Source organism: Cherax quadricarinatus, chromosome 9 (assembly GCF_038502225.1).
Source record: "Cherax quadricarinatus isolate ZL_2023a chromosome 9, ASM3850222v1, whole genome shotgun sequence".
Classification (NCBI taxonomy): Eukaryota; Metazoa; Arthropoda; class Malacostraca; order Decapoda; family Parastacidae; genus Cherax; species Cherax quadricarinatus.
Window position 1 is genome coordinate 13,904,679 of NC_091300.1, and position 27,466 is coordinate 13,932,144.

At 45.6% G+C, this 27,466-nt stretch overlaps 2 protein-coding genes across 4 annotated transcripts in view; both read left to right on the forward strand.

The window, feature by feature from the left end:
- The first annotated feature begins 1,561 nt into the window (after positions 1-1,561).
- Positions 1,562-3,248, forward strand: LOC128686015 (uncharacterized). The gene is made up of 3 exons (XM_053772646.2): positions 1,562-2,102; positions 2,374-2,479; positions 2,634-3,248. The coding sequence occupies exons 1-3, from the start codon at positions 1,838-1,840 to the stop codon at positions 2,857-2,859; spliced, it is 597 nt and encodes a 198-aa protein (XP_053628621.1). The 5' UTR covers positions 1,562-1,837; the 3' UTR covers positions 2,860-3,248.
- Positions 3,249-19,260: 16,012 nt separating this feature from the next.
- Positions 19,261-27,466, forward strand: part of Ubc4 (ubiquitin conjugating enzyme 4) — a 41,498-nt gene continuing 33,292 nt past the window's right edge. The window contains exon 1 of one of the 3 annotated variants that reach the window (XM_070083260.1): positions 19,261-19,419. In XM_070083260.1, the coding sequence (XP_069939361.1) occupies positions 19,357-19,419 (63 nt within the window). In that variant the 5' untranslated portion in view covers positions 19,261-19,356. Of the gene's footprint in view, positions 19,420-19,500; positions 19,732-27,466 lie in introns of those variants that run through there. The other 2 variants (XM_070083259.1, XM_070083257.1) reach the window with 2 other exon arrangements.

The window sequence follows — 27,466 nt, forward strand, 5'->3', positions numbered from 1 at the left end:
TAAAGGAATAACAGGAAAAGTCGGTCGATGGATCTATAATTTCCTCACTAACAGAACACAGAGAGTAGTAGTCAACAGAGTAAAGTCCGAGGCAGCTATGGTGAAAAGCTCTGTTCCACAAGGCACAGTACTCGCTCCCATCTTGTTCCTCATCCTCATATCCGACATAGACAAGGATGTCAGCCACAGCACCGTGTCTTCCTTTGCAGATGACACCCGAATCTGCATGACAGTGTCTTCCATTGCAGACACTGCAAGGCTCCAGGCGGACATCAACCAAATCTTTCAGTGGGCTGCAGAAAACAATATGAAGTTCAACGATGAGAAATTTCAATTACTCAGATATGGTAAACACGAGGAAATTAAATCTTCATCAGAGTACAAAACAAATTCTGGCCACAAAATAGAGCGAAACACCAACGTCAAAGACCTGGGAGTGATCATGACGGAGGATCTCACCTTCAAGGACCATAACATTGTATCAATCGCATCTGCTAGAAAAATGACAGGATGGATAATGAGAACCTTCAAAACTAGGGAGGCCAAGCCCATGATGACACTCTTCAGGTCACCTGTTCTATCTAGGCTGGAATATTGCTGCACACTAACAGCACCTTTCAAGGCAGGTGAAATTGCTGACCTAGAAAATGTACAGAGAACCTTCACGGCGCGCATAACGGAGATAAAACACCTCAATTACTGGGAGCTCTTGAGGTTCCTAAACCTGTATTCCCTGGAACGCAGGCGGGAGAGATACATGATTATATACACCTGGAAAATCCTAGAGGGACTAGTACCGAACTTGCACACGAAAATCACTCACTACGAAAGCAGAAGACTTGGCAGACGATGCAACATCCCCCCAATGAAAAGCAGGGGTGTCACTAGCACGTTAAGAGACCATACAATAAGTGTCAGGGGCCCGAGACTGTTCAACTGCCTCCCAGCATACATAAGGGGGATTACCAACAGACCCCTGGCAGTCTTCAAGCTGGAACTGGACAAGCACCTAAAGTCGGTTCCTGACCAGCCGGGCTGTGGCTCGTACGTTGGTTTGCGTGCAGCCAGCAGTAACAGCCTGGTTGATCAGGCTCTGATCCACCAGGATGCTGGTCACAGACCGGGCCGCGGGGGTGTTGACCCCCGGAACTCTCTCCAGGTAAACTCCAGGTAATATGTCAATTCACGACCCTATGACTATTTTTTTTAGCTATGTTCTTGCCGTAAGTTCTTATTGTATGTTTGGCAGCAATATCTTGCGAGAATATAGGTGCAATCCGTTTGTCAGTTAATATGATTGAGATCCATACTGTTTCTTTATTTTTATGTTAAACTGTATTGGTTTTAAATAAAATATAATAAAAAAATACGCTTTTATTTACTCATTGCAAAGATAATATTTTTCCATGTGATTATAATGGGTAAATTGGCAGTTCTTGGGTGATTGGCGAAGCGTCGTTGACAAGTCATGGTTAACAACATTAATTTAGGGATGAGCAAGGGTAGGGGAGAGTGTGTGAGGGGGCGGGGGGGGTGAAGACAGTGTTGAGGTTACTGCTCGTCTTGGAGCTGTCATTGTTGATTAATGTGGTGATGGTGGTACTTGTGCGTCAGCCTTTCGTTTGTTTGAATGACCTCTTGACTAAGACAAGTAGTCCAGGCTCCTTCATTCGACCAGGATTTTTCTCCACTGCACAGGATAACTTTTCCTTTCTTGCCAGGATTAAGTTTCTTCGTACAGGATTCCTCCATATCGACTGACACGACACTTGTGTACTTGAGGCTCGTAATAATATCGAAGCGTTTACTACGAATTTCCGTTTGACTTAAGCGTTACATGATTTTGGCGTGTTCAGTGTTTTACAGTAATTTGGTCTTGAAATACATTAGGCTAATTCCTTTTATGAGGGTACAAAGTCGTCATATGTTGGCTTCGGGTTCCTCTCACCCAGTGAAAGACTGTAGACTGCCTACAACTAGTTACACTTGTTCGCCTGTGCACACTACTCCAATGAGTTACACCTGCCCTCCACCTGTCGTAGTTAAGGTGCACTTCAAGAAGCACGTTAGAGACAACCCAGTGCTTGCTGCTGCTGTGCAGGGTAAGCATAATACTCCTGTCTTTGTAACGGTGGACGGTACTGTCTTTGCAGCAATAGATGGTACTGTTGTGTAGTACTGTCATTTTCTTAATTTATATTTTAGTGTACATGTTTAGATGCTTAGTGTAATTCTGCTAAAAGTTTCCACTATTTAAAATTTAAATTTCTTTTGGATATATCGGCCAATATGTAGTCAAACCTTGGTTACTGAATGTAAGAGTGCCTCCCCTCCCTTCTGAAGTGTAATCACTGATAGTTTTCTACCCTGTAGAAGCGGATGAAGCCAGGCTGGCGCGACTCCAACAGAGGCAACAACAGCCAGTGGAGTGCTGCTATAAAATATCTCCCACTTTGCACGATGCCCTCTTCCCGCAGAGGTGAGATAACTAGTTATAACCACAGTATATGCAGCTTATTGGAAACCTCTTAATACTTGCCGCTTGCTTAGAGGCTGGAAATTTTTAATTTACATGGTTACATATTTTCACATAGGATGTACTATTTCGAATAACTTGTCTTTAACGTTGACAGCTTGCCAAGTCCTGGCCTGGAACAGCGTTTGGCCCCCTCCAGGTGTACCAGGGCCAGCACTAGTGAGTCCAAGGAGCCTTCCCAAGACGGCACCATTCCTCATGACAGTACCCCCTCGGTAGGAGAGACTTCGAGCCAAAAGAATGGTCATAATGGCTGGATGGAATTCATAAGACGGGTCCTACGCACTTTCATTCCATTCTGTAAGGAGGTAGTAGACTCGTGAAGACTTCTGGACTACGGTTGTGTTCAAGCGTTTAAGGAGCAGTGTTTAAGATTGTTTTTCTTTAAACTTGTGCTTTTTAGTTCAGCTTTTGATGGACCATGCAAAAAATTTATCTTTTGTGAATTAAACTTCTCCCGCAGTCTTGCTCAGAGACGATCACGTCCTTCACAACTGTGTTTTTGCAAGTGAATGAAATTGTCACTAAATATATTTAATATTTAGTAACAAGTGGAACTAGTTATAGCCATTTATTTCTTCAGCTAAACAGTTTCTTCGTTGACAAATACATATTCGTATGCTTGTTGCCATATTTTGAGTAATACTAAATTTTATACTAGGCATGCTTTATTTTTGTGTATAATACTTTCTACAGAAAACCTTTCAAAGAATTGACTATTGCCTTCAACCTCAGAACTGCCTTTTTTGTTTTATACTGTTTCTAGGTAGGTTTGTTGTACACGAAGAGATGTATAATCCTCCGGGTTTAGCGCTTCCCCTTGATTATAATAATGTACACGAAGATTTTACAAAATAGATGTGACATCCATTATAAATAAACTGTGATTTTGCCAAAGAAAATGTTATAGAAACTTCCCGAAAGGCGGTTCGTTACATCTTGTAGCAAAGGGACTTATGAAGAATCAATTGAATATTGAGTCCCTAAATCATCTCTCAACTCTGCGTAGGACCATAATTCTCGTTTAAAAACGGGCGGCGACTCGTGTTAACCTTGTTAAATGTATGGCCAGGTGTGGTGCTTGACATGCTTAAACTAAGTCGTAAAACTTAATTCTCCACCCTGCAGAAATAGGCTTCTCGAGGGAGGTTCCTTGATGCTGGTGAGGGGCTCTTAATCTAGGGAATTGGATATTTGCTCCAGTTCCCTGAATTGAGCCCGAATGCGTTCCACATACTCCCCTCCCCCCTCACAGGAGCTGTATAATCCTACGGGTTTAGCGCTTCCTTCTTGATCATAATCCAGAAATAGGAGTGGAAACCAAAGGCCAAACACTTCCCCTACCCAGTTTCTTTGCTATTGTAACTAGGATGGACGTAGCGGAGTAGATGTTGCAACAGCAAAGGACATAACGTTAGTCACTCAAATTCCCCGAGTCAAAACTGAATGCCTTCCGTTCCCCCAGACACTGTATGCATGTCTCCTAGAATGCAGGCGGGAGAGATACATGATTATATACACCTGGAAAATCCTAGAGGGACTAGTACCAAACTTGCACACGAAAATCTCTCACTACGAAAGCAAAAGACTTGGCAGACGATGCAACATCCCCCCCAGTGAAAAGCAGGGGTGGCACTAGCACGTTAAGAGACCATACAATAAGTGTCAGGGGCCCGAGACTGTTCAACTGCCTCCCAGCATACATAAGGGGGATTACCAACAGACCCCTGGCAGTCTTCAAGCTGGCACTGGACAAGCACCTAAAATCGGTTCCTGACCAGCCGGGCTGTGGCTCGTACGTTGGTTTGCGTGCAGCCAGCAGCAACAGCCTGGTTGATCAGGCTCTGATCCACCAGGAGGCCTGGTCACAGACCGGGCCGCGGGGGCGTTGACCCCCGGAACTCCAGGTAAATACCTGTTGCCTCAATAGTATGGTCACCATTAAAGTTGCTCTGGGGTACTTTTTTCTTCAAGGGAGACTCCTTTGCAGTGAAGGGGTTTTTTCCGTCTTTCTCCGACCGAACCTAATTACCCCTCCCCCTACCCCATCCTTTCTTTCCCTTCTCTGTCCTTTCCTGCTTTTGGCATTTGAGGTCTTCCCCCTCTGAAATTCTAGCTCCTAGGTTGGGGAAAGGGTGTCTATATCTTTCCCACTTCGTTGAGGTCCTTGGTGTTTGCCGTGGAATCTGGATTATTTGGGAATGTCCCGTTTCCCCCCCCCCTTCCCTTCCCTTCCCTTCCCTTCCAGAGTTCCGGGGGGTGGCTCAGGGTGTCCTTCAGATGACGAGTGTATCTCTGGAGGCTGCCTGTCTGTTACGGGAGGCAGTGACTGGTGGAGGTATGCATCATGGCAGATTTCCGGCCGCCCTCTTTTTGTCCGCCAAGGTGGCTCAGCGGATGTGGGGTTGCTGTCCTAGATTGCTGGCTTACTGGCATGAAAGGGTAGGGTATGGCATGGGTTCCACGTAGCATCTGCACTGCTGGCTACACTGAGGGAGAAAGTGCCCTTTTGGGTGCTAAGGGCAATATACAATACCTTTCATTCCTCCTGGGAGCTATCTCTCTGCATTCCCCCACTTTTTTTTTCTCCTCCCCTCTATAAACAAACGTATCATGGAGACCCATAACAATGACTTGCCTCCTCCTCCTGGGCACTTTCCCACAGCACCTCCCTGTAGACCTTGGCACTCCGTACCATTCTCCTGCCCTCTTCCAACTCGATTACCCTATGGTACTTGGTTCGACAGATCCGTTACACTTCTGACCTCTGCACGGCTTTGACCGTGATACCAGCTTCTCCACGTGGTGCATAGATTTTTCGGATAGTACACGCAACTCTGGACAGCCCAGCAGCGCTGTATAGCCCTTGTGGCTTAGCTCTTCTTTTTGATTATATTAATCTGGACAGCCCACATCTAACCTTCCGTCCAAATAACTTTGATGTCACTGACCCCTTCCTCTGTTTCCTTTCGCGCTTCTAAGATGCATTAAACTAGGCAATTCCTCCCCTTACACTCTGTTTCCAGGTCTTGAACAAAATTATTTATATTTAACTATTCTTTGCAGGTCTTTCTCAAACCCAAACCCCCTAGCAAAAATGTTCGCCCAACCCATTTTCAATACTGTCTTGCTATCTTTCCAACAGCATCATCAGCAAGGCATTCCTTCTTAAATACTAGCCAAAACAATTTTCTTCCGTGATCGTAAGAGTGGCACTCTCATTGTTAGTTTAAAATGCAGAGCAGGCACACCATCTTTCAATTGATGTTATAATATCTTTATTTACTACAAGTACGTGTACAAGGTATACATACCTGACGTCAGTGACATGCTAGTATATAGAAAACCACTTGTTTTGCAGATCATTTCGGGCAAATTAGGTCGGTTTTATCCCAAGATGAGACACCCACCAGTCAACTAACTACCAGGTACCCACTTTACCGATGGATGAACATAGACAACCGGTGTAAGGAAACAGTCTGTTTCCATTCCTTCACCGGGAATCGAACCTGGACCCTCACCATGTGAAGCGAGAGCTTTTGCCACCAGGCCATGGTAAAGATTCACAAGCACATCTCTCTAAATTCTTGCTGTGGATCTAGTGTACTTACACAGAAGATTGTACAACTCTTTCTATCGTGTAATGACATTCTGGAGCAACTCGAGCTGCAGAATCTCCCGACCATTAAAGTTGACACATACATAGTCCCTGCCCATGGGCGGAGGCATTATCTTTGCAATATAGGAAGGCTAAATTTTAGGCATTGAACTGCCACCATCTGTTTACATAGGGGGGACAATGGCTAAAAGTGTGGGAGGTGATCCCTACCCACAATAACGTCGAAAATGCTGGCACTTCGGCCACCCAGCGAAATATTGCAGGTCAGAGGCAGAATGCTGTCTGTGGTGCTGGTGACCATAGCAATCCATCCTGCAGCCACCCTTCCTCTTGCCTTGATTGCAAAGACACACACCCAGCTTATTCTTGCCATTGCCCAATTTTCTTGAGATAAAGGGAGAGGAGGGGGTTGTGGGGGAGAGGCAGGTGGTGGCAGGCAGGGAAGACTCCCATTGCTCTTATTCCAGGGTCGCTAGACAGTGCCAGACTTCGGTGGTGTCCGCTTCCATAGTGTCCAACCCTTTTTACAGTCCTTGGCTCTGAGTTTCCAACTTCATCATTTCTTACTGTCCTACTTCACCTTCCCCATCACACGTTCTATCATCCCAGTGCCGCATCCAATCTAAATAGACCCCACATATTCCTCCTCCAAAGTCTGCATCTTCGTTTACGTCCAAATCTCCTTCAACCCCTCAGCTGCATGACATTCCATAACTTTCTTCTCTAAGTCTAGGCCTTTACCTCGAGATGAATCTGATACTGTTGTGGAGGTTCATCCAACCCTAAGTACAGTTGCTCCCTCGCCTGTCCCTTCTGCAATTTCTGCCTGCCAGGACACCTCTACCCCTTTTTTGGTGTCTTCGTTGTCTCCACTTTTTACCCAAACTACATCTCCCTCTGCTGCTAAGCTCTCTCCCTTCTCTCTCATCTGAGACTGTTGAAGCTATCTCGACTTTTATCGAGGAGACTTGTGTGATGGACACCAGTCCACCCCTCCCCTTTCCCCTAGATAATTCACATTCTCACCTTCTGCGCCTTTCTTCATCACAATACTTCACTCCATACTAATTTTCCATTGTCTCTGCATAGTGACTTTACCAGCCTTCCTGGTCCGTAGACACCTGCAAAACGTTACTATTACGTTCTTAGTCGTTCATAACTTACAGTAGAATATTCGAGGCCTCAGGGGTAACCATGGAGAGCTTCAGATATTGCTTTCCCAGTTTCCCCCCGTTTGTGTCTACAAGAACCAAAATTGCACTCTGCTGTTTTCCTTCCTATCTCGGGCTATATCTTATTTCATTCATCAGATCCTTTTCCCAATGGGACTTTTAATGAAAGTGCAGTTCTTGTGTGCCACGGCATACCACATCCTCAGGTCCTTGTCCATACTTCGCTGCATTACACTGCAGCCCACATCTACTTGGACAAGTGATGTACAGTCTGCTCTTTATATCTTTCTCCTTGGCCATTATCTACTCTGGATGTGGCATCTCTGATTTCTTCCCTACCTTTTATCAGATTTCAGTGCTCATCATTTCCTCTGGGCAGGGTCTCGCTGTGACCACTGGGAGGGTCTAACTGATCCCCCATTGTACTTGTATGGCTCCTGTATCTCTGAACGTGATACAGATTTTTCGGCATTCTGTTTGATCGCTGGGTGTCCTGTAAACCTCGCATTACTTCCTTGAAAGCCACTTGCTATAGCCGGCTGAACCTCCTTAAAACCCTCGCTCATCTTTCGGGGAAAAGGATGGAGGAAAGGATGGAGGATCATTGAACTCTCCGACTGCATTCGGCCCTGATTTTATCGCAACCACAAATGAGCGAATGTACCTACATACATGCCATATATATATACATACACATATACATACATATGAGTGTACACACATACATATATACACATACATATCTTAGGTGATGGAATATGACGAGAAAACATTGACTAGCTTTTGTTCCCACTGTGTAGCTATTATCTAGAATAGGGTTGCAGCACACTGCTACCCATGAATGTCACATATATGATCTCACTTTAGTTCAAACCTTAATGGAGCTGTAATGGCTTGTTTCCCACGGAACTGGACTCTTGGTACACTACACAGGGACGACCATCTTGGCTTGCGGATTCTATACAGGTTCAGCGGAGAGGAAGATGACTTGAACAAAACCTTTAATAGAAAGTGGGCATTGGTCTTGGTACCTGTGCTGTATGACCCTTTTGTGTTTAGCGCCTAGTTAAGATTATAATTCATGCTGGTGAACTGCTCTTGATCCGAGGAGCTGTATGACCCTCATGACCAACTTGAGTTTAGTGCTTGTTTTTGTTTAAAATTTAATTGATCCAGTGAACTGAAGCTGCCTGCCCCTCAGACCGAACCTGGTTACACCTCTTGGGAGCTCCGTGACTGGAACCCTTCAAGGGGAATGTTGTGATGAGTGAAGGGCTCTTTAATACAAGGAAGTTGAACCCTCGAGGAAGGTTCCTTGATGCTGGTTAGGGGCTCTTGATCTAGGGAATTGGATCTGTACTCTAGTTCTCTGAATTAAGTCTGAATACCTCCTATCCCCCCCACAGGTGCTGTATAATCCTCTGGGTTTAGTGCTTCCCCATGATTTTAATAACAAGGAGGTCGAGCTGCATTTTTTCCTTGGATCCTCTTTAAGGAAGGGGGGCCTTCGTGAAGTGATAGAGGCTATCGGTCTGAGGAATTGGGCTTCTTGGTCTTCTTCCTCCGACCAAACCTAATTACCCCCCAATCCTCCCTTCCCTACCCCACCCTCCTCGTACTCCCCGTTTTTCCTCTTTCCTCCCCTCTCCCCGCCCTCCCCTTGTTTCCCATCCCATTTGTAGCCTCTGGGGTCCTCCCCTCTGGCATTAGTTTCTAGGTAGGGGGTGGCATGCCGGGGCTCATCCCACTCCATGAGGTCCCTTGGGGGTGGTGTGGTTTGCCATGGAATCTGAATTGTCTGAAGGTGCCCTGCTTCCTTCCCAGATTTCCGGGAAGTGAGTGGGGTGCCCTTCGGGTAATGGGTGTATTTCTGGAAGCTGCCTGTCGGTTCTGGGAGGTGGCAGCTGAAGGAGGCAGACAAAAGAAAGGGCGGGTTTCCGACCACCCTTTCTTTTGTCTGCCGAGGTACCTCGGTAGATGCGAGGCTGCTATCCCAGAGCACTGGTTTACTGGTGTGAAGGGTAGAGTATGGCATGGGTTCCACACTGCATCTTCACTACCAGTGGGCTCGAGGCCCTCTTGGATGAGAGGAGCTTTCGGCCCCTCCATGACTCCTAGCGACTGTCCCTCCATTGCCCCTCTTTCTTTTTCCTTCCTTTTTTCTTAAAATAACAAGAAAGGAAATATCACAGAAGAAGCACCTTTATTATGGAGTCTTCGCCCAGTGAAACCCTTCCTCCTCCCAGATCCCTTTCTGATCCCATACCCTGTTCTGACCCAGCTTCATTATTGAACCATTCTCTCGACTCCTCTGCTGTATAGCCCTTGTGGCTTAGCGCTTCTTTTTGATTATAATAATAATAATCTCAACTCTTCTTGTACCCCTGTACCTTCTGTCGGTGACGCTTCATCACCTGCTTCAGGTGCTGCAGCGTCACCCTTTTCTGTTCATACCGCTGCTTCTAGCATTCCTTTCCCAATGCGTCCGGCTTTCCCGAGTATGGTGCAACAGTTTTTGGTTGCCCATCTCCCTCGGGTCAGACCGCTTGTGGTACTACTCCTAAATGTCGAAGACAACCTACTGACGACAGTTCGTCGATGATCACTTAAAAAAGACCTACACAACACTCACTACCTTTGTGTACCGGGCTAACGAGTATGCAATAAACAAAATTCTTTTCTTTACAAACCACGTCTCAAACTGATTATCTTTCTGATCGTGGAATTGGTAAAACTCTTTTATGGAACATTGGCCAAAATAAATCCTTCCATGCTCTTCGAAGCGGAGCGTGTGCCATAACTGTATAGAATTCAGAGCAAGCTCATGCTCCCACATCAATTCCATAGATAACGTACCAGTTACCGTTCGTAAACACACTGCTCGATTCTTTTAGTGGTGCTGTGGCCTTACTGCATACCATTGTACAGAGTGATTTTTTTGTCTTGCGGCAATGATATTTTAGAACAATTAGCCCTTCAGAACCTCCCTATTCTTAAGGTAGATACATCCTGCCCACTCGTGGGCAGAGGCGCTTTCCTAGTAACATCACTCGTTTAACCTTTGACTGCCATGAACTTCCGTCCTCTGTCTATATTATGGGCCATTGCCTAGAGGTCCGTCAAGAAGTTCCCACTCCCCAACAGTGTCGTAATTGCTGGCGTTTTGGGCACCCCACTAAACACTGCAGATATGCAGTGGAATGCCCAGTCTGTGGTGCAGCAGATCATTCCAATACGTCTTGTAGTCTTCCCCTTCCCCATCCCTCTTGTCTCAATTGCAAGGAACCTGATCCTTCCTTTTCACGCCGTTGCCAGGGCTATCATAATGAACAAGAGATCTGTTATCTTAAGGAGCATGAGGGCCTTACTTAACACTATGGTTGTCTCTCAGCTCCGCCTTCAAGGAATTCTATTCTATTCTATTTGATTCACCGGTAATCCCGGCCCGGGTCTCTATCATTTTGGTGACCCGGCATTGGCTCCCCGGGTAGGGAAGTGACATTTATCGTTACTTGCACCTGTGTAGCAGGTCTTCAGCAGGAAGGGGGGGGGTACCTCACCGGCCCTATGGCCAGACGACGTACCAAACGTTAGTGTGCACTAACAGTGGCTGGTGTGCAGTGCAATGGAGGCCCAAAGCAGGCCCTCGCAGCAACTTCAGCGGGGGGGCGGATGACGTGTAAGGACTGGAAGTAAGGTTTCCAAGTCACTGACAGCTAAGTACACAAGATCTGCTGCCTCATCCTCTCGAGTCTGCCCTACTGGGGTCATTGAGAAGTGTCTACGGCGAAGGGGCATCGTAGCCAGGCAGTCTAACAGGTAGTACACCAAGGGCTGTGGAACCATTCGGTCACAATGGGCACAGAGCTCCTCCCATGCCCGTTCAACAATCCACACAGTGGTGGGATACCCTAAGCATAGGCGGTGGATATGCACCCTCAGTTCCCTGGACTGTGTCCGAATACTTGGAGGGGGCACCCTGTGGGTCGCCCTGACATACCAACAGAGGCTCCGTGAATCCCCAGGGTCAGGGAATGGGCGCCTGGTCGCACCAGCAGCCCACAGCGCAATCTGGCTGAGGCTGATGGAGATCACAGCACGTGGCTGTGCCTCGAGGGTTGCAGTCCTAGCAGCCTCATCTGCAGCATCATTGCCAGGGATACCCACATGGCTCGGGATCCAGTTGATGGTAGCCCTGCAACCCTGGGCCATGAGAGTCTGCAGGTCACCCCGGATGGATGTGATTAAGTGTATGTTGTCCTTTGGCTCTCTGTGCATAAGCGCTTGGATCGCTGCCTTGGAATCAACGTGGATGATGGGGGGATACTGATGGTCTGCAAGAGCATGCCGCAGAGCTTGTTGGATGGCAAAGAGTTCGGCCTGGAGGATGGTGCAATGGTCTGGGAGGCGCCAACCTGCTGTCAGATTGCTGTGGAACATCCCAGCAGCTGTGTGGCCTGCCACTGGGTCTCTGGAGCCATCACTGTAATATGGCACACACCCTGGGCCTTCCGCACCCACAATGCTAGCCGAGGCAAGGTGGTGCAGAATGTCCCGGGTGCAATGCCTCTTGCTGTCTGGTAGGGTTGTCCAGCGCACCGCAAACAGCTCTGGTGCCCAAGGGGGTGGCACCGTGTAGTTCGCTGCCAGTCTGTCGCAGCCTCCCGCCTGGAGCAATGTCATGGGCAAGAGCTTCTGTGTGGCATCTGCTACCGACCACATCCATCGGCGGCCGGGATGCAGTGGAATGACCTGTCCCTGGCGGACCTGTAAATCTCTCATCAGTTTGTCAGCCCCTGGGAGTCGGAGATACTTTGCAATCCTCCTGGCAGCTACCAGTTGGATCCTGTCTTCAAGAGGCTGTAGCTGCACCTCAAGGTTCAGAGCCACTGCATTGGCCCACCTAGGAGCCCCCAGCATGGCCCGTACAGCTGTGTTCTGGATGACACAGAGGGATTTGATGTTTGTGGGTCTGGCGTGAACCAGAGCAAGTGCCCCATAGTCAACGAGGGAACGTATTGCCTGGATGTAGAACAGCCTCATGACCTCGAGGCTGGCCCCAACCCTAGGGTTGGCCATGGCACTCAATGCCCTGACCCTCTGCAGAGCCCTCTCTTTAATGTGGCGCACATGTTTCTGGAAGGTGAGGTGCCTGTCAATGTAGATGCCAAGGTACCTATAACTGTGAACCCACTCCAGGTCGATGCCCAGGACCCGCAGCCTCTGACTGGGCACCTTGGTGCGAAGGATCATGGCTTTGGATTTCACTGCAGATATCTTGAGTCCCAAGTGACGGCAGGTGGAAGCCAGCAGATCGAGGTCCTCCTGGGCACGCTGCAAAAGCCGGCGCTTCCTAGGTACGACAAGTGCCAGGTCATCGGCATAGCTGAGGAGGATGGTGCCTCTGGAGAAAGGCAGGCACACCAGCTGGTGCATCAGTACATTGAACAGGGTGGGACTAAGCACCCCGCCCTGTGGAGTGCCGTTGTCCAGGGTCTTGAGAGAAGAGGCATGCCCCTGGAAGCGCACCCGGGCCCGCCTGTCCTGGAGATAGGAACGAAGCCATGAAAGCAGCCTGCCTTTAATCCCCCTGCGGGCCAAGAGTGAGAGGATGGCAGGTGCACTGGCTAGCTCAAAAGCTTTCTCGAGGTCAAGAAAGACAACAATGTGGGCTTGGGCGTCCGACCCAATGCCGGTCAGTAGAGTGGTAAGGCTTTCAAAAGTGCCCACTCCTCTGGTGAAGCCATAGAGGTGTTTATGAGGAGGGCCAAGCTTCCACCTCAGGCGCTCCAACACCATCCTTTCAGACACCTTCGAGATGCAACTGGTGAGGGAGATGGGTCTCACACTGCCAGGATCCCCAGGCTTAGGAATCGGTATGATGTCAGCCTCCTTCCATGTGACAGGGAGTTTGCCAGCTCTCCAAGTCTGGTTGATGACCCCCAGGACAGCTGAATGTCCAGAATGGCCAGACCGAGTGATCATGCCATAGGTGATACCATCATGCCCCGGTGCAGTGTCTCAATGAGATGTGAAGGCTGCCTGGAGCTCCTGGTCGGTGAAGTCTTCATCCGTGACGTCCTTAGCCTGGCATGCTGCTTGGATCACCATCACCCTTCTAGGAAGGAGGGTGGCCTGGAGGTCCTGGAGATCCTGAGGCAGTTGAGCCATGGCCGCTCTGGAGGTAAATAGGTCCACCAGACGCTCTGCCTCCGTTGCGGGGTCTGGGTGCAACCGAGCCACACTGCGACGCTGCCCAGTGGCCAATCGTAACTTGGTCCAAATCTCAGATAAGGTGGAGGAGTAGCTGAAGGAGGCACACCACTCGAACCATTTAGCCTGCCAGACCCTGTGTGAGACATGGCGTGCATGCCGCACCACTTCCCTGAGCAGACGCATGGACTCAACCGTGGGATTACGCCTGTGCATCTTGCGTACAACATTGATGCGGTGGTTCTGTTCCCTGATGTCCTCATTGTAAAACCACCAGTCACATTTATATGACCCTCCGCCTGTAATCTTAGGTATTGCTGCCTCAGCTGCACATGTGAAGGCCACCTGCAAGCTTTGAGCCGCCTCATCTGGGTCGTCTGGAAGAGGAGACTCTGCCCACCAGCGCTCAATGACCTCCTGGAAGCACTGCCAGTCAGCCTTTTTAAGATTCCATTTGGGGGTAGGTGTGGGGAGCGGGCACCGCTGGACCATCAGCGTAGTGACCACTGCAAAATTATGACTGGTGAGACGGGGGTGGACCTCCCATCTCGCGCTCGAGAGCAACCACCTAGAGATGAGTGTGACATCCAAGCGGCCACCATAGTGATGGGTTGGCTCACCATTATTGAGGAGGGCGATCTCAGGGACCTCCTCCAGCACAGCCGCAAGGTGCCTCCCAGCTGCGTTGGTAGGTGGGCATTGACATCCCCAGCCACAACAAGACCCTCCCGTGGGGCGAGTGCTGCCTCCTCTGAAATGTCAAGGGTGTACCGAGAGCTTCTGTAAATATTGTAAACCACGAGAGGTCCATCCGCCAGGTGTAGGGTGACAGCCTGAACCTCTACGCCCTCCCCACAGTCGATGGGGTCAGTGAAGATTGAATGAGGGATAGTGGTCCTGACGTAGATCGCCGTGCCCCTGCCAGTCCCTTCCAGGTGCTGAAGGTAGGCAGAGAATCCCAGAATACGTGGCTGCATTTGACGTGACAAATCGGTGAGTGTCTCCTGAAACAGGAAGACATCAACCTCATCCTGAACTGCAGCTTCAATCACTAAGTGAATTTTCCGCTGCAGCCCACAAACGTTCCACTGGAGGATCTTCAAGGGCCGCAGAGGTGGCTCACTGCTTCCATCTCTGCCTGGGACTCGTCGGCCGTTGTTGGCGACTCCGGGGCCTCCTCCATCACAGACTGAAAGGACTCCTGGATGATGGCTTGAAGTTCCATTGAGTCTTTCCTGTCCAGTAGGACCACGCCCAGCATCCATGACAGGAGCTGCCTGCAGGCGCCCCTGTCCTCTGCCGACGGCAGCAGGCGACAGAGGAGCGCTGAGATGACCCCGATGGTTTTCTTCAGTCGATCCGGAAAGGATTTGACCATTACCTCTGCAGGCATTGAGCTGGACGACCCATCGAGTCGGGGCTGGGACACAGGGTATGTCTGGGTGGCTGTCGACACTGCAGCAGCATATGCTGGGTGCACCCTGGGCCCGGCATGAGTGGCCATGGGCTTCCAAGTCCCCTGGCGGGGTACCTCTGCCTGACTCTGGCCGCTCACAGTAGGGGCCTGCCCTTGGGGAGGGGCCTGCTGGCGGTATGGTAAGGAATGTTGGTGCCCAGCTGGGACCTGCTGGGCAGTGTGCCTGGCCTGTGGCTGTTTTTCCCGATGATTCTGTCTTCTTGGCCACCTTGCCATCTGACCCCGCAGTTGACCGCGCTGCTGCAAATCAGTGTCTGCCCCCTGATGCCTCCGCTAGGAGCCCAGTGCTGGGAACTCGCTGGTATTGCCCTCCTGCGGTATCCGGGGAACCGTGATTGGAGCCCATGCTGACTGTTGCTGGGCAGTTCCAAGGCTGGGTGGCGTCGGGGCTGTCGGGTCGTTCCGATGACGAACCTGCTGCCAGTGCTGCACCATCACAGGACAGCTCCGGTTCCAGGCATGGTGCCTCTTTGAGCAGTTGGCACACTTGGGCTCTGGCCAAAGGGCTTCGCCAGTTGGCTGTTTGAGGATTGCAATGCAGTCCTTCGAGTCGTGTGCCTTGCTGCACACACCACACTTCTTCTCTCGCTGGCAGGTGGCTGCAATATGATTGAACCCCTGGCAGTTGAAGCATTGTACTGGGCCTGACAGGTATGGTCGGGTCTTGAATCTTCCCCAGACCCCAAGGTCCAGGTGCATGGGAAGTGGACCTTTGTGGTGGATCAGCACATGGCGGGTGGGCACCTTGTTCACCGTTGCAGTGAGTCGCTCCGCCTTGACAATATTGGGCACTTCCAAAATGGGGTCCAGTGGGAGGGGCACAGGGACGTGTAAAAGCACCCCCTTGTACACCTTCTCCGAAGCAAGCAGTTCCACCATTCTGGGATGGGTCACAACCAGCCCCTTCAACTCCTCGTAAGAGTCTTCGTCCCGAGGAATGACCAGAACCTCGTTCCTGAGAGTGAACTCGCAGCGGAACTTGAGATGGGGGAGACCTTCCAGATACCTTACAAACCCGTAGTTGGGAACCTTGAATTTGTTGAAGGCCCTGGTTGCTTGTGCCCAAGTTGAGCGGGAACTCCTCCTTCCACATGGAGTCAGCCAGTCCCCGTCCACTGTGGAGGCCAACGCAACTGGTGTAGGGACCTGGGATGGCTCCATCCTTGCCACTTGAGGAGCTACATCCTCCTGGCTTCCTTCCACGACCCCTATGGCCATCTGGGGGTGCAAGTCTTCTTTGGTAGGGGCTGCCGACGGACCTAGTGGCAGATTGGTAGGTACAGTAGTCTCCACTGCATCCTTGGCCTTCTTGGAATGACGCTAATCTGTGCGTAAACTAACACAGATTTGCGAACACAACACACACACTGTTTTCCAACCCTCGTCCAGTCGATAATCCTTATGAATTGAAACTCTTGTCCGTCTCTGCCGCCTTCAAGGAAAACTTCATGTCCCGTATGCTCGGGTAGCCTGAAGACCTCCAGCCTCGATGGTCCTCCCGCCTTCCAATCCCTCAGCATCCGTGTCTTCCGGGGTCACCCCAGTTTCTAATTCTTTTGCAGTTTTATCCTTTGACACTCCTACCTCCGCACCACTTCCTACTTCTACAGTTCTACTTCATCTCGCTCGCTTGCTTCTCAGTCTACGAGTCCTTGCAGACCTAAATTTTCTTCACGTCCATCACCTATACAAAATCTACCTTCTATCTTTGAGCCTAGTTCTCACCCCCTTTCCAGCTTAAATATTTATGTGGTGATCAATGAGTCTTTTGTTACTTTATTTAATAAATTATACATTTTCCTATTTCACACTAAAACTTATTAAAATAACAAACTAATCTACCCTTGGATATAAAAGAATTACGCAAATCAAGTGTGATGTGGAATTGTTCATTTTCTGTTAAGCATGCCTAATTTTTTTAGTATAGTTTCCCCTCAAGGGAGGTTCCTTGCTGCTGGTGTTTACCTGGAGTTTACCTGGAGAGAGTTCCGGGGGTCAACGCCCCCGCGGCCCGGTCTGAGACCAGGCCTCCTGGTGGATCAGAGCCTGATCAACCAGGCTGTTGCTGCTGGCTGCACGCAAACCAACATACGAGCCACAGCCCGGCTGATCCGGAACTGACTTTAGGTGCTTGTCCAGTGCCAGCTTGAAGACTGCCAGGGGTCTGTTGGTAATCCCCCTTATGTGTGCTGGGAGGCAGTTGAACAGTCTCGGGCCCCTGACACTTATTGTATGGTCTCTTAACGTGCTAGTGACACCCCTGCTTTTCATTGGGGGGATGGTGCATCGTCTGCCAAGTCTTTTGCTTTCGTAGTGGGTGATTTTCGTGTGCAAGTTCGGTACTAGTCCCTCTAGGATTTTCCAGGTGTATATAATCATGTATCTCTCCCTCCTGCGTTCCAGGGAATACAGGTTTAGGAACCTCAAGCGCTCCCAATAATTGAGGTGTTTTATCTCCGTTATGCGCGCCGTGAAAGTTCTCTGTACATTTTCTAGGTCGGCAATTTCACCTGCCTTGAAAGGTGCTGTTAGTGTGCAGCAATATTCCAGCCTAGATAGAACAAGTGACCTGAAGAGTGTCATCATGGGCTTGGCCTCCCTAGTTTTGAAGGTTCTCATTATCCATCCTGTCATTTTTCTAGCAGATGCGATTGATACAATGTTATGGTCCTTGAAGGTGAGATCCTCCGACATGATCACTCCCAGGTCTTTGACGTTGGTGTTTCGCTCTATTTTGTGGCCAGAATTTGTTTTGTACTCTGATGAAGATTTAATTTCCTCATGTTTACCATATCTGAGTAATTGAAATTTCTCATCGTTGAACTTCATATTGTTTTCTGCAGCCCACTGAAAGATTTGGTTGATGTCTGCCTGGAGCTTTGCAGTGTCTGCAATGGAAGACACTGTCATGCAGATTCGGGTGTGAAGAGGCTTTTGATCCAGGGAATTGGATTTGCGCTCAAGTTCCCTGAATTGAGCCTGAATGTCTTCCACCCCGTCCCCTACAGGCGCTGTATAATCCCTACGGGTTTAGCGCTCCCCCTAATAATAATTAGTGCAGTTTGAGGAATAACTATAATAATTTCGCGTTGCTCTGACTATAGCAGAGTTATTATAGCAATAAATTTACACTCAGCACCTTGAGATCATTGCATAATGAGCCAAGACTGCAAACGTTGACTGAAAAGCTCGGCATCTTCACCTGTAAGTAAGTCAGTAGGTAAGTCAGTAAGTCAGCAAGTCAGTCAGTCAGTCAGCATGTAAGCCAGTCAGCAAGTAAGTCAGTCAGTAAGTCAGTCAGTAACTCAGTAAGTCAGTCAGTCAGTCAATAAGTCAGTCAGTCAGCAAGTCAGTCAGTAGGTAGGTGAGTAAGTTTATTTAGGTACAGGTCCACAGAAGTACAATTATCATACGTAGTAACATGTGTGTAAATTGCGTAGGATAACCCCAAAAAAAGTGAGACTTATGCCCAATAACAATTATTACGCAGATTATCATACTGATTACAAGGATCTCAGTGGAAATGCCATAATAATTAATTAATGGGCATAATAATAATGCGTAATAATAATTAATGGGTATAATAATTATTATTATCTCCATTAAAAATGGGCATAAGTCACAGTGACTTTTGACTATTAATTATTATTATGAATATTATCACACTGATGCCCCTCAAGGCAGGTTCCTTGATGCTGGTGAGGGGCTCTTGATCTAGGGAATTAGAGCTGTGCTCTAGTTCCCCGAATTAAGCCTGAATACCTTCCATAGGTTTAGCTTCTATAGGTTTAGCTCTTCCCCTTGATTATAATAATAATATCACTGATTGGAAATAAGTTACTCTTACTTTTTTGGGTTATCCTAGGTTCTCTACACATATGCTGCTATGTATGATAATTCTATGTAACTGTGTATGTGTATACCTGAATAAACTTACTTACTGCATGAACACCAATGGAAATAAGTCACTCTGTCTGACTTTTTGGGGCTATCCTGGGTAATTCACACTACGTATGATAATTGTACTTACATGTACCTATGCCTAAATAAACTTAAGTGTGAATTACATTGGCTACCCCCCCCCCCCCCCAAAAAAAAAAAAGTGATTTATGCCCATAATTATTGCAAAAATAAAAATATTTATTATTCAGATTATCACACTAATTATCCCCACCTCTCGCAAAATATCCAACGGGGTATTGCAGAAATTATCTCTCTATTAGTGGTCAGGTGAAAGTAAAAGATGTTTGTTGGGTGATATGAGAGATGTATGGCCGCCAGTGTCAGCTGTTGCCGAGGAAAACACTAAGTGACTGCTGCCTCCCACACGCCGCCAACTATGGCAAACATCGCCATACAGAGAATCAAGAGGGAGTTTAAAGAGGTTATCAAAAGCGATGAAGTAAGTTTTGACCAGGTCGTGGTAGTGTGGAGCAGGTCAGGGCTGTGGCTGGAAGAATGGAGGTCATCTTACGAGGGTCTTTGGTTGGGGGGGTCAAGTGGCACCTACTCCACTTCAAGAGGTGCCCTTCGTGCCTGTCTTGTACCGAGCCTGAATGCCTCACATTCCCCAAACGCTGTTTAAACCCCCTACAGGCTTATTGCTTTCCCCGTAAATAAGATGAAATTCATGACATTGAGGAAGCTTTTGATCCACGGAACTGCACTTCTCCCTTTCATCTTGCCTGATTGCCTCCCAGTCCCCATGTGTTGCGTGAGTCTAACGGGTATATCATTTTTCATGATTATTATTTAAAAATACCATGGCACGTAATATGACTGGTAAGTCTTATTAATTTGAACTATACTTACCGACCACTACTGTGTGACAGTCACTTGTTCACAATATTGTACACACAACCTATGTTCACCCTGCAACAAGTAAGCATTTCTTATGCAAATTGTTATTTTGAGACATATTACCCAAAAAATGCAATTTTGGTTGCAGAGGACATCATGGCCAATCAATGGTTAGTGTTATATCACAATCCTGGTCTGACTTGTTTTTCTGGGTTGTCCTAGGTAATTTACACATGTTATTATGTATGATAATTGTTTGTACCTGTACCTAAATAAGCTTACTCTGCCACTACTGATAGTAGAGTAAGGGTGTTTAGTTATTTTCACTACCTGGAGTTTACCTGGAGAGGCTTTTGGGGGCAGGGGCATCGCAAGGGGGATGGGGGCGCCCTGGGTGACACCATAGAGCTTCAGGGTTATGTTTAAATGACAACATTCAAAATAGAGTTGCTAGTAAAGGCAAATCAATTGATCAACAAGAAAAGAGAGATAGTAGAGGGCAATGAGTGACTAGCTTCCTTAAGGTTTACTATACAGATAGTAGGAGTCTAAGAAATAAGATAGATGAGCTAAGATTACTTGCAAGTGTAGGTAATATAGATATTATTGGTATAACAGAGACCTGGTTCAACCTGAAAGATAGAGAAATGCCTTCTGAATGCAACATACAGGGTTATAAACTATTCCACACTGATAGGGTCAACAGGAAGGGTGGTAGAGTGGCGATGTAAGTCAGAGATAATTTAAATTGTTGTCTTAGACATGATGTAAGATTAGAAACATCGAACATAGAATCTGTTTGGCTACAGTTTCTCGAGGGCTGTGAAAAATTGATTTTGGGTGTGATTTATGGGCCCCAAACCTTGATAGGGACTGCAGTAAGCTGTTATGGGACAAAATTCATAAGGCATCTAGATATGAAAATGTTGTGTTAATGGGAGATTTTAAAGAGAATTCTAAAGAGGATTTTAAAGTTAAAATCTTGAGTCTAGTGACTTTCTTGATACGGTTCAGGATTGCTTTTTAGAACAGTTTGTGACAGAACCAACTAGAGGAAACAATCTGCTTGACTTGATTCTTGCCAACAAAGAATCACTAATTAATAATGTTGAGGTTAATGATGAGCTTGGGGAAAGTGATCACAAATCACTTAGTTTCATTTTTTTTTTTTATTATCACACTGGCCGATTCCCACCAAGGCAGGGTGGCCCGAAAAAGAAAAACTTTCACCATCATTCACTACATCACTGTCTTGCCAGAAGGGTGCTTGAGTGAATGATGGTGAAAGTTTTTCTTTTTCGGGCCACCCTGCCTTGGTGGGAATCGGCCAGTGTGATAATAATAAAAAAAAATTGAAACTAAGTGATTTGTGATCACTTTCCCCAAGCTCATCATTAACCTCAACATTATTAACTAGTGATTCTTTGTTGGCAAGAATCAAGTCAAGCAGATTGTTTCCTCTAGTTGGTTCTGTCACAAACTGTTCTAAAAAAAAAAAGCAATATATCAAGGAATTACCCAGATAGATACAATCAAATCTCTGTCCCAGGCTTTTGCTTGGCCAATTTCATGGGAATGAAAAATTACCTGGGTGGGCTAAATTGGGATGACCTGACTATGGGTCAGGTAGGTGATCTTTGTTGCCAATATGATGTTTTTCAGAGCATAGTTCTAGCTGCCCAGACAACTTTTATTCCGAGTAGGGAAATTAGATCTAACAAGAATGATCCCAAATGGATGAACAATAGATTAAAACATCTCATTAGTCAAAAGAGAGGCATATATAGATGTATCAAAAGAGGGGATGGGCAGTTGAGAAATCACTATATTCAATTAAAGAGAGAAATAAAAACAAGGTACAAGAAAAGCAAAAAGGATTATGAGGCTAAGGTCGCAAGGGATTCAAAGACTAACCCAAAAGGTAAATAACAAAAAAGGTACAATACCGTGACTGGAACGATACACAAATAACCCGCACATAAAAGAGAGAAGCTTACGACAACGTTTCAGTCCGACTTGGACCATTGACAAAGTCACACTAACCAGAGGTTTTAGGGTTTTTTTCAGGTATACAGAAGTAAAATTAGGGACAAATAGGCCCACTTAAGAGTAACCTAGGTCAGATCACTGACAGTGATAAGGATATGTGTGAAATTCTCAATACCTACTTCCTCTCAGTTTTTACCCAGGAAAATACTAGCGAAATTCCTGAAATAATAGATTATATAGAACAGGGCGATAATAAATTATGCACGATTGCGGTAACTAGTGACATGGTCCTCAGACAAATAGAGAAACTAAAACCTAACAAATCCCCAAGCCCTGATGAACTGTTTGCAAGGGTGTTACAGGAATGTAAAGAAGAACTTAGCAAACCTTTGGCTAATCTTTTCAACATATCACTACAAACTGACATAGTGCCTGATAAGTGGAAAATGGCAAATGTAATACCTATTTACAAGGCAGGTGACAGGTCCTTAGCTTCGAACAATAGACCAATAAGCCTACAGTAGTGGGAAAATTTATGGAATCAATAATTGCCGAAGCAATTCGTAGCCATCTTGATAGGCATGAGTTGATTAATGAATCTCAACACGGCTTTACAAAGGGGCGTTCCTGTCTTACGAATTTACTAAATTTTTTTCACTAAGGTGTTTGAGGAAGTAGATCATGGTAATGAATATGATATTGTGTATATGGACTTCAGTAAGGCTTTCAGTAGAGTTCCACATCAGAGGCTATTGAGGAAACTTAAGGCACATGGAATAGGAGGAGAAATTATTTCCTGGGTAGAGGCATGGCTGACAAATAGGCAGCAAAGAGTTTGCATAAATGGGGAAAAATCAGAATGGTGGCACGTCACAAGCGGTGTTCCGCAGGGGTAAGTGTTGGGCCCTTTGTTGTTCACAATTTACATAAATGACTTAGATGAGGGAATAAATAACGACAAGCAAATTTGCTGATGACACCAAAATAGGCCGTTCAATTCACTCTAATGAGGACCATAGAGCACTTCAGGATGATTTGAATAGACTGATGCAATAGTCAAAGAAATGGCAGATGCAGTTTAATATAGACAAATGCAAAGTTCTAAATGTTGGACAGGAAAATAACCATGCCACATATAAACTAAATGATGTAGATCTTTATACACTACTGATTGTGAAAAGGATTTAGGAATTCTGGTAAGCAGTAATCTAAAACCAAGGCAACAGTGCATTAGTGTTTGCAATAATGCTAACAGAATCCTTCGCTTCATATCTTGAAGTATAAATAATAGAAGTCCTCAGGTTGTTCTTCAACTCTGTATATCCTTAGTTAGGCCTCATTTGGATTATGCTGCGCAGTTCTGGTCACCGTATTACAGAATGGATGTAAATGCACTGGAAAATGTACAGAGGAGGATGACAAAGATGATCCCATGTATCAGGAATCTTCCCTATAAGGATAGTCTGAGGGCCCTGAATCTGCACTCTCTAGAAAGACGTAGAATTAGGGAGGATACGATCGAGGTGTATAAATGGAAAACAGGAATAAATAAAGGGGATTTAAATAGCGTGCTGAAAATTTCCCGCCAAGACAGGACTTGCAGCAGTGGTTTCAAGTTGGAAAAATTCAGATTCAGGAAGGATATAGGAAAGCACTGGTTTGGTAATAGTTGTGGATGAGTGGAACAAACTCCCGAGTGCAGTTATTGAGGCTAAAACGTCATGTAGCTTTAATAATAGGTTAGATAAATACACGAGTGGGTGTGGGTGGATGTGAGTTGGACCTGACTAGCTTGTGCTACAAGGTCTGATGCAGTGCTCCTTCCTTAAGTGGAAGTGACCTGATTAGGTGGGTCATTGGGCTAATCCAGGGGGGGACTTGGACCTGCTTCGTATGAGTCAGTAGGCCTGTTGCAGTGTTCCTTCTTTCTTATGTTTTTATATATCACTACAAACTGGCATAGTGCCAGACAAGTGGAAAATGGCAAATGTAATACCTATTTACAAGGCAGGCAACAGGTCCTTAGCTTCGAACTATAGACCAATAAGCCTGACCTCCATAGTGGGAAAATTTATGGAATCAGTAAGTGCCAAGGCAATTCGTAGCCATCTTAACCCTTAAACGGTCCAAACAGATCGACATTCAAATTCGTAGTGCTCCAGAAGTAGATCTACTTTTTTTTACATATTTTCAAATGTAAAACAAAAAAGAAAATCTACATTTTTTTACATACTTTCAGATGTTGAAAAAACGTATATATACGTTTGGACCATTTAAGGGCTAAAAGGCATAAACTGATGAATGAATCTCAGCACGGTTTTACAAAGGGGCGTTCCTGTCTTACAAATTTACTAACTTTTTTCACTAAGGTACGTATTTGAGGAGGTAGATCATGGTATTGAATATAATAGTGTATATGGACTTCAGTAAGGCTTTCGATAGAGTTCCACATCAGAGGCTTTTGAGGAAACTTAAGGCACACGGAGTAGGAGGAGAAATTTTTTCCTGGGTAGAGGCATGGTTGACAAATAGGCAGCAGAGAGTTTGCATAAATGGGGAGAAATCAAAATGGGGGCACATCACAAACGGTGTTCTACAGGTGTCAGTGTTGGGCCCCTTGTTCACAGTTTACATAAACGACATAGATGAGGGAATAAATACCGACATAGCAAATTTGTTACTGACACCAAAATAGGCCATCCAGTTCATCCTAAAGAGGACAGAGCACTCCAGGATGATTTGAATAGACTGGTGCATTGGTCAGAGAAGTGGCAAATACAGTTTAATGTAGACAAATGCAAAGTTCTAAATGTTGGACAGGAAAATAACCATGCCACATATAAACTAAATAATGTAGATCTTAATAGTACTGATTGCAAAAAGGATTTAGGAATTCTGGTTAGCAGTAATCTGAAACCAAGACAACAGTGCATAAGTGTTTGCAATAAAGCTAACAGAATCCTTGGTTTCATATCAAGAAGTATAAATAATGTAAGTCCTCAGGTTGTTCTTCAACTCTGTATATCTTTGGTTAGGCCTCATTTAGATTATGCTTTTCTTGAACACACTGGGATTCTCAAAGTGATACACGAGCAAAGGCTTCACTTTGAATTCCTCACTAGCGTTATCGCAGAACAAAAGAGTTAGCCTGTCTTTCATAGGCTTGTGTCCTGGCAGTGCCTTTCCCTCCTCCATGATGTAGGTCCTCTTTGGCATTTTCTTCCAAAAGAAGCCTGTTTTGTCACAATTGAACACTTGTTGTGGTTGGAATTCTTCAGTCTGTACGTACCCCTTGAATTCCTGCACAAATTTTTCAGCCGCATGTTTGTGAGAACTTGAAGCCTCCTCATGTCTTACAACACTATGTATGCCACTATGCTTCTTGAATGTCTCAAACCAGCCTCTGCTGGCTTTAAATTCATCATCATCACTAGTACCAGGCATTTTCTTTACGAGATCCGCATGCAGCTACCTTGCCTTTTCACAAATGATCATCTCTGAAACACTATCTCCCGCTAACTGTTTTTTCCCTGATCCACATCAACAACTACTCCACATCTTCATTTGTTTGCAATCTCTTTTTCGTTAACAGATTTACACCTTTTTCCACATCAGATTCCTTGATTTGCTCTTTCTTTGCCATGATTTATTTATTTATTTATTTAATGTCTTTGCAGACAGTACATTGAGATTGTGTATATACAATAGTGGGATGCAATACAAAGAGAGCCTCTATTATGCCTTGGCATTATGGGCCAACTTAACATTATTGGCTTACATTCTACTTAATACTAAGAAATAGTATATCATAGTTGTACAGTAGGAAAGTAATTATTTCATAGTTGTACAGTAGGAAAGTAATTATTTCATAGTTGTACAGTATAATATTAATTATAAATGAATCAAAATTTGTATAATACAAAGATATACGTATTTATATTCTAAAATGCTTTTGTGAAAAACAATGATTCACTTATATTCCTATCAATAGTGGATAAAAGGTTCAATGTGATTGTTTCAGTTATGATGTGGGAGTACATAGGTGAGTAAATGTATACTGAGTATTTAGCATTTAGTCTAGGGTGATTAAGTGGCTTTTGAGAAGAGTCTTAAATTGATTTTCAGACTGGGTTACTTTAATATCTTCTGGTAATGAATTCCATATTTTGGGGCCCTTTATATGATTGTTGATTTGTTTTTGCCATACATCCTGGTAAGTTGGATCTCTTTTTCGTTAACATTTTACACCTTTTGCCACATCAGATTCCTTGATTTATTCTTTCTTTGCCATGATAAAGTGATTGTTGATTTGTTTTTGCCATACATCCTGGCAAGCTGGAGCACACACACATACCGCTCTCATATTTTTGTTACTTCCTTTTTAAATTCCATCGTGTTTCTCACTTTATTTACCAAAGGAACTTTACTAGGAGCTTTCTTGGGGCCCATGGCGACTTATTTCACAGTCGCACTTAATAAAAAACCACCAAAAACAATGGATTTTAAGAAAATGTTTGCATGAATGCGCTGAGTATATGCTCACTCGCCAACAGATAAAGGGAAACTGACTCGTCAAAGTGCGGTGTCCTTGCAGGAGAGACGGATATCCGATACATCCCTAATATAGGGATGTATCGGATGTGCTCAATTTTAAATAATTATTTTCTCTCGGTTTTTACACAGGAAGACACTAACAATATTCCAGTAATTAATTTTTATAGTGGGCCAGAAGAAGATAAATTATGCAACATCACAGTCACTAGTGAAATGGTTGTGAAGCAGATAGACCGGCTGAAGCAAAATAAGTCACTGGGTCCTGATGAGGTTTTTTCAAGGGTTCTTAAGGAATGCAAAATGGAACTCTGTGAACCATTAGCTAATATTTTTAATTTATCTCTTCAAACAGGTGTAGTGTCTGATATGTGGAAGATGGCTGATGTAATTCCTATTTTTAAAACTGGGGACAAGTCGTTACCATTAAATTACCGCCCAATAAGCCTGACCTCAATTGTAGGCAAATTACTAGAGTCGATTATAGCTGAGATTATAAGAAGCCATCTCGATAAGCATAGCTTGATTAATGATACTCAGCATGGATTCACAAGAGGCCGGTCTTGTCTAACTAATTTATTAACTTTCTTCAGTAAAGCTTTTAAGACTGTTGACCACGATAAAGAATTTGATATTATTTATTTAGATTTTAGTAAGGCTTTTGATAGAGTTCCGCACCAAAGACTGTTAAAGTGGCAGCTCGTGGCATTGGGGGAAGGGTGCTCTCGTGAATCGAATCGTGGCTCACAGACAGGAAGCAGAGTGTCCATAAATGGGGTTAAATCCGAGTGGGGATCAGTAACAAGTGGCATTCCACAGGGATCAGTCTTGGGCCCGTTGTTGTTTATAATATATATCAATGATCTTGATGAAGGAATTACTAGTGATATGAGCAAATTCGCCGATGACACAAAGATAGGTAGGATAATTGATTCAAACGTAGATGTTAGGGAACTTCAGAAGGATTTAGACAAACTCTATTCTTAGTCAGAAAAGTGGCAGATGCAGTTCAACATAGATAAATGCAAGGTTCTGAAGCTCGGGAGTGTCCATAACCCTAGCACTTATGAGTTAAATAATGTAAAACTTAGCCATACAGATTGCGAAAA

What these genes read in the sequence shown, in the direction of transcription:
- LOC128686015 (XM_053772646.2), top strand. Translation starts at nt 1,838, where the DNA reads ATGATTTTGGCGTGTTCAGTGTTTTACAGTAATTTGGTCTTGAAATAC. An exon ending in GCTTGCTGCTGCTGTGCAGG is followed by an intron (nt 2,103 to 2,373) that starts GTAAGCATAATA and finishes TCTACCCTGTAG; the next exon opens with AAGCGGATGAAGCCAGGCTG. An exon ending in GATGCCCTCTTCCCGCAGAG is followed by an intron (nt 2,480 to 2,633) that starts GTGAGATAACTA and finishes TAACGTTGACAG; the next exon opens with CTTGCCAAGTCCTGGCCTGG.